This window comes from Callionymus lyra, chromosome 13, assembly GCF_982586985.1.
Source record: "Callionymus lyra chromosome 13, fCalLyr1.hap1.1, whole genome shotgun sequence".
Lineage (NCBI taxonomy): Eukaryota > Metazoa > Chordata > Actinopteri > Syngnathiformes > Callionymidae > Callionymus > Callionymus lyra.
In genome coordinates this window covers 21528255-21535466 of record NC_141830.1, presented here as the reverse complement: position 1 = coordinate 21535466, position 7212 = coordinate 21528255, and the positions used below count along the sequence as shown (strand labels likewise).

Here is a 7212-nt window from a genome sequence, read left to right as displayed (position 1 = left end):
ATCATTCACTGCCATCTGTAGATAAAATATCTCCCTCGTCACTTCTGTGCATAAACACACATACATACACAGGTGAAACCGGTTGAGAGGATAGACCTGTCAAAAGTAATGTCCAGTAATGTTATCTTTGTTTACCTTGCCTGTGTAAACATGACTGCTGCCATCTAGTAAGACAAATAATAATAATTCACGACGTGAATATTGGAATGTAAATTGTTAAAAATGTATATATTTATTTATTTATTTATTTATTTATTACACACACATTATTGATCTATAAACCATAAAATAATAATTGGTAACACATTTTTTTTAAAAAGGATACAGTGCTGTCAGGTAGCGATACAGTATTACGGAAAAGATATTGCAATATATATATATATATTTCGCCATATGGATATTTTCCAACACCCCCTAAGCTGAAAGCCCTGGGACCAGATCCGGTCAAGTTATTCTATGTGGCCCACCAGATGTTTGTCTCAAAATCTTAGTAGATTAATGTCCATGTCGATGTGGTGACCTTGGGTTGAAGAAACAGAGATTGACTACGTTAAAAAATGACAATTCCAGCAAGAGTAAAACCAATGTTAAAGGAATGGAATTGAAAGGGGGTGTTAAAGAATGGGGGCAAACACAGATATAATTAATAAAAATGGAGCCAACCTGTATGAAAAAATCGTATCAAAATCTTGAACTTCTTGATACAGTTTTCTTAGTATACATTTTGTTCGGCCCCTTGTGTGATTGATTATAACGAACCTGTCGGATGTGTAAAGTGGTAGCTAAGTTATAAGGAATTTTTACTGCTTTACTGTGAAACGCAGAGCCTTCACATACCGACCTGTCAAAAATTATACCTGTCAAAGACAATCATTGTGATGCAGTGAACGTGAAGATAATTTACATCCTCCCTCGTCTAACAGTGCGTTAGCCATCCCATAGTGGGTGTCAAACGAGAGAGTCAAGTTTAGTGTAAATGGCACTCTTACTTACACAAACAGATACAAACAGACTCTTTTATCCATGAGAAGGACTGGTTTCTTGCTGCCTCTCTCACGTGACACGGCTAATTACTCTACGTGTTAGCTCAGGTCGGTCGTGACGGTTGTGGACTTAGAAGAGTTGTGAGACTTTTCTGTCTTTTCACTTCAGCTCCTGTTGCGTCCCCGATGGACTCTCTGGACCTGGTGAGTCCTTATCTGTATAAATACAAGGGCTGGAACTTTGTGGTGAAGGAGAGAAAGACACCCCGAGACCTGGACCAGCTTTTGCATTTGGATGTTCGGCCCACGGACGTGTACATCGTCGCTTTCCCAAAATCAGGTTAGTGACAGATCCAATGAGCAATACATTTTTGTCTGATGTGTTTAGATCATGGTTATGTCATATAGTTAATTGCCCCTGTTACGTCCAGCTCTGAGAAGGTTTCTATGGAAGTATATCAGTGCCATCAGAATATTTAGTCGTTGAATTCAACCTTGCTAATGTTGTAACGTTGAATTATCTTTTGGATAATTCAATGCAATAATTTGTACATTGAACGTTTGAATTGTTTTATTGTATAATTAAATATTTTCAAAATGAACTACATCATTTTTCACACATTCAGTTTGATATTTTATTTTCAATAATTCAAAAAATGATTCTAGATTCGATATTTTTTTAAATAGTAGCCTTTTAAATTCAATATTTAGAAATTTGAAGCCTTTCAAATTAAATATAAATGCTGGTCTAACAGTGCCACCAGACAGAAACAATAGAGTACCGATAATCGATCAGGCGATAAAAGTGTCAACTATCAAACAATTGAATCTAGAACATTTATTTATTAATTATTGAAATTAAAATATCAAACTAAATGCGTGAAAAGTTACGTAATTCATTTTGACAATATTCAAATCAACATCATTCACTGCCATTTGTAGATAAAATATCTCTCTCAACACTTCTGTGCATAAACACACATACATACACAGGTGAAACCGGTTGAAAGGATAGACCTGTCTAAAGTAATGTAGAGTGATGTTGTCTTTGTTTATCTTGCCTTTGCAAATGTGAGCGTCAACTTGTTTTTACACATATTTACCCAAACACTAACTTATTAGCTTCAGCCATTTCTCGTCTCTCTGTCGTTCTCTGGGAAGGAAAAGTTTACTCATTTTGTTGTCTCCATGTGGTAAAAATAAAAATACACATCACTGCTGCATGTTGACAACATCAAAAAAATCTTAACGGGAAAAAATTCTGGATGGCCAACGGAGGAAGAGTTAAGTAGTCTTAAAAATAAATCCAAAGTTTTATAGCTCAAACTCGCCTGCAGTTAATACAAAACTCCAGAACTCCAGAATTCTGACCCGCTCTGGTAGAAGAACTCACATTTTTCCGATCCTTAAAACTCTTCACTGGCTTCCTGTTTCTTTCAGGATAAACTTTAAAATTCTGGTTCTTACTTTCAGATCTATTCATGGTCAGACCTTCCATCAGTGATCTGATCCAGACTTACACCCCAGCTCGGGCTCTGAGGTCTGTGGATCAGAATCTACTGATGGTTCCTGAACACGGTTCAGGACCAGAGGAGAGAAATCCTTCCAGGCTGTTGCTCCTAAGCTTTGGAACGATCTTCCTCTCTCTGTGTTTGATGATCTACTGACTCCTTCAAGAAACATCTTAAGACACTTTTATTCGTGCAGGCTTTTCCTTGATTCTCTGAGACTCCTGTGTTTGTCTCGGTGTTGTCTTGACCTTTTAAAAAATATATATTTCATTGGGTATTGTTTTAATTGTTTAAGCGCTTTGTGGCCATGAAAAGTGCTCTACAAACACTTACTTACTTAGTAGTATTTTAGACAGTACTTTGTCAAACTAGCAGATGAATCAAGGTAGCACCACTGTTCTTTTAATAGACTGTTTACACTAAATAAAACCTTTTTAAATCGTTTAATGTCACGTTAAGGTACATTATGGATGCAGCAGATTCTAGTCCAGATCATGGACGAAGCTCACCCGGACCAAAAGGAGGACGACACAAACAGGAACCGTGTTCCGTGGATGGAAGGCGGAGCGATAGACGACTGTCAACGATTAAGGCCGGACCCTCGCCTTAATCGCACTCATCTCCCTCCTGACATGCTGCCTCTGGGAGTGAAGGAAAAACAAGTGAAGGTCATTAACTTGTTTCTGTCCTCAGTGTACTGGGGTTAACTAGTGTTCAACTTGTGTGACCTATGGCTAACTAGAGCTAGACTTGGTGTTTGTTTTACAGACCATCTATTTGATGAGGAACCCCAAGGATGTTCTGGTGTCTCTGTACCACTTTTCCTCCAGCTGGGTGATGCTGGAGACTCCAAGCAGCTTCAATCAATTCTTTGACGACTTCATGAACAGCAAAAGTATGTTTCTGGACTGAATTCTTTTTATGAAGTTAAACATTTAATACAATAAGTGTGTTGTTTTAAAGCGTTCATGGGCTCGTGGTTTGATCACATCAGAGAATACTACAAGGAAAAGGATAAGATGAATCTACATTATGTCATGTTTGAAGAACTGTTGAAGGTTAGTCTTCTTGTTTTCTACTCGTTGTTTTTTTTCAAAGCATATTGTTGATGAACACGTACAGCAAATGATGCTGTGTTTGCAAGAAGCTATCGTTTTAATTTTCCAGGACAATGCTTTATCTTTAAGTCACTGTGGTTGTTATGAACTGCAACAAGTACCGGCTGTATTAATTCAGCAATTTCAATAAAAGGAATGAAACACTCCTCGAAATATATAATAATAAATAAAAATAAAAATGTGTAATATATATTTATATATATTTATCTTCAGGTATTAAAAAAAAATAACACAATTGATTTAAAAACATTACTTGTTATACTTCATTAATGCATAAAGTGTTGAAGAAAAGAGGAAAGGGAAAACTATGTCCTGTTATATGTACATTTGTGTGACCCTAACGCAATTCCAAACAATAATTGCAGACAAAGCAGGGATGGATAGAAGTCAATACATTTCAAACTCCTTTGTTGGACGCAGCACTGTACTAGAACACTAGTACATAAAGTCAAAATCATTTTACTTGTACAAGGAGAGGAATATAGAACAAACATTGTCATAGTCTGTTGGATTTCTCTCTGAAGCACACAACGTGCCTAAGTAAGGCATTGAATACGAAAGAGACAACAACAAAGGTCACAACCATAAAAACCCAGACTGGAATGAATAACAGCTGGTTTTTCCATCCAGTTGACTCTCAAATGTAATGACAGGATACTAAAGGTGAAGTTCAGAAAATATGCAAGTTCCTGGAGAAGGATTTGTCCGAGGAGGCCATAAATCGGGTTGTGGAGTTGTCCACCTTTGAAAAGATGAAGACCAACCCCAAAGCGAACTTTAAGGACCTGGTGGAAACGGGTCGCTACAGGAAGGATGAGCCCACCATGCGCAGCGGTAATCCCTCAAAACATGTATCCTGAAGTTGTTTTGCCTCCGATCAAAATTTGACGTTTTGTGTGTGGTACAGGTAAAGCAGGAGACTGGAAGAACTACTTCACCGTGACCCAAAACGAACAGTTTGACAAAGTGTTTCAGGAAAAGATGGAAGGAATCGCTCTGAACATCATATGGGAGGTCAAGCAGTAATATTTAAAATACATGAACAAAAAACAATGTTCTGGCATTTAAAAATAAATAAAATGGAGCACAAAACCTTTGATTGTCATCCCATTTTTTTCAACAATGTTCTAAATATTTTTTGGGGAAAGGTCATGTAGTTCCTTCAAGCTGTCAGAGCAGAAATCTACCCCAGCTACTTTGGAGGATGAACATTGGACACCTTGGATCACCGGTTCATTACGCATGTCGACAAATCAGTTAGAATCATCAAAAACCTTTGTCGGTTTTTAAAATATGGGAAGAAAATTGTGTAGGCTGTGGAAACCCACTTAAGCAAGGGAACACGTAAAAACTTCAGTTTGACACCAAGGTTGAATTCACTAACAATACACCACCAAGATGTCGAGTGCAGGAAATTGAAATTGACCCTGTCAGCAAGATTTACCCACCGATTATCAAATGAAGATGTCATCAGCAAAGAGAAGGGTCCTGTTCTATATGTTTGGCAAAAAATGTTTTCTGAAATATGGGTTTATTACCAGCAAAAGAACAACAAAAGAGAAATATAACACAGACATAGAACAAAGTCAATACAAGATTTAAGGAAAGTAGATAATTGCAGGTATGAGGAAGATAATAATGCCCATTAAAAATGTGTGAAGAAGATCTTCTCCATTCAACTGTAAAGAAGCTTTTATATGGGTGTAACTTGCATACAGAATCATCAAATGAGGACACAGTACCAGTTTGGAAAATTCCTGCAGGAACATGTTTTGTTTTTTTATATAAGAAATATTAGACTCTTAAATGAAAAGAAGGGGAGCAGTAACTTAGTCATTGATGAATTCTTAAGAGACTTGAAGCTGTAGTGCTGCTCTCCGGTCCTCAGTTATGGATTCTGTGGATCTTATCAGCCCATTTTTGTTTAGATAAATTTGACTTATTTTCACCCAACCACCATAACCTTGTTACAAAGTCACAAACAAAGTGAAATCTAGTCAAATTTGACCTTAAAGAAAAACTGGTCTTTTTTTCCATAGTAAAATGCAAACGTTGACCCCACTGGCCGCTGTTTGGGTTCAGGTAGCTCGGGTAGAGTCCCTGGGGCTTATCCAGACGGTTCAGAACTATCCGGATATTCATCTCCTTTGTTAGAGAAACATGTATCAAAGTAAAATACATCGAAACACTACGAGTAGCCAAAAAAAACAAACAAGAAGAAACTTCTTCAAAAAGGTTTTTATCACTTAATTGTCAAAACCACAAAACATGTTTCTGGGCACTGAGCCCTGGCCAGGTTGCTGACTGTTAACTTTAATTTTGGTATGTCAGCACACATAAATCAAGTATCGTCAAAAGTCTTAAAGTCTTCAATAGTAGGAAGATTTATGTTTAAATGTAGACCAACCTATAAAACTGTCACTGATTTACCGTGGTTCCCAACTTGTATGAACTTGTCATTTTTACGTCGGACTATTTATATAAATTAAACAAAACTGGATTTAATCTGGTAACGTTGCATTCTTTTCTAGTTCACTCCAAGAAGGAGTATTTTAAGCTTCGAAACAAAAGTTTTAACCCTAACATCGTGTTCATTGCCAGGCGAGACCTCATCTTTATGGCACACATGCTGCCGCTGGGAAGCAAGTGAAGGTATGATGAGGTGAAGAGATGTTATCTGACGATGTTGACAGTGGTTCCCTGAGGGAATAAAAGAACCAATTTAATCATGGATTATTCTTGCAAGTAAGATTGTGTTGTGTTAAAATCTGCTTCTGTCATGAAATAAGCATTCCATTTCTCAAGAAATAACTTTTCCTAGTAGGCGTTGAATCTTTATTTGAAGTGTAACATCTGCCTGTGTAAACACATGTCGTTTGTGTTCCGTTATAAGCTATTCACTCTAAGGACTTGTTTGTGTTTCTATCTTTCAGACCATCTATGTGATGAAGAACCCCAAGGACGTTCTGGTATCTCTGTACCACTTCTCTGCCAGCTTTGTGATGCTAGAAACTCCCACGAGCTTCGATGAATTCTTTGACGACTTCATGGGCGGCAAAGGTTGATTTAATAGCTGTTTTAAAAAAATAAAAATAAACCAAACACAATGATTGTAACTAATTCAAATTGTTTCCACGGTTTATATGGGTTTGATCACATCAGAGAATATTACAATGCAAAGGATAAAATGAACCTACATCAAGTCATGTTTGAAGACTTGTTGAAGGTTAGTCTTCTCTTATTTGAAAGAAAGTTATAGTGTTTTGTCACCTTGGCTAACTTCAGGACATTTTGTTGGCTTTTGTTGACATTGTCTAAAACCTTATGAGCAGTAAACATAATCCATCCAGTTTAGTAGGGAGGGGGAAAGCCACTAGCCTCGGTGCCATCCTTTTTCTACCAAGCTCTGAAACTCCATCTAAATCAGCAAGAACAGACGAAATCGCCTGTTCGATCAAGCTACTAGTATCGCTAGCGTCGGCTTCCGTTGGCCATGTTGATGATGATGTGAAGCCCTGACGATGGTGCGAAAATAGCAGGGACCAATCAGCGCGCTTCATCCACATTCCCTTCGATTTGTGGAGAAAAACAATCCAGAGT

General features: G+C 37.5%; 1 protein-coding gene across 1 annotated transcript; it reads left to right on the top strand.

Annotated features, from left to right (window-relative positions):
* Positions 1-108: 108 nt before the first annotated feature.
* On the top strand, positions 109-4641 carry LOC148067767 (amine sulfotransferase-like). The gene is made up of 7 exons (XM_087806309.1): positions 109-115; positions 1153-1323; positions 2954-3162; positions 3263-3389; positions 3458-3552; positions 4266-4446; positions 4520-4641. Exons 1-7 carry the CDS (start codon positions 109-111, stop codon positions 4636-4638), a joined length of 909 nt encoding a protein of 302 aa, XP_087662435.1. The 3' UTR covers positions 4639-4641.
* Positions 4642-7212: the final 2571 nt, after the last annotated feature.

What these genes read in the sequence shown, in the direction of transcription:
- LOC148067767 (XM_087806309.1), top strand. An exon ending in CGTCGCTTTCCCAAAATCAG is followed by an intron (nt 1,324 to 2,953) that starts GTTAGTGACAGA and finishes TGTCACGTTAAG; the next exon opens with GTACATTATGGATGCAGCAG. An exon ending in CGACTTCATGAACAGCAAAA is followed by an intron (nt 3,390 to 3,457) that starts GTATGTTTCTGG and finishes GTTGTTTTAAAG; the next exon opens with CGTTCATGGGCTCGTGGTTT.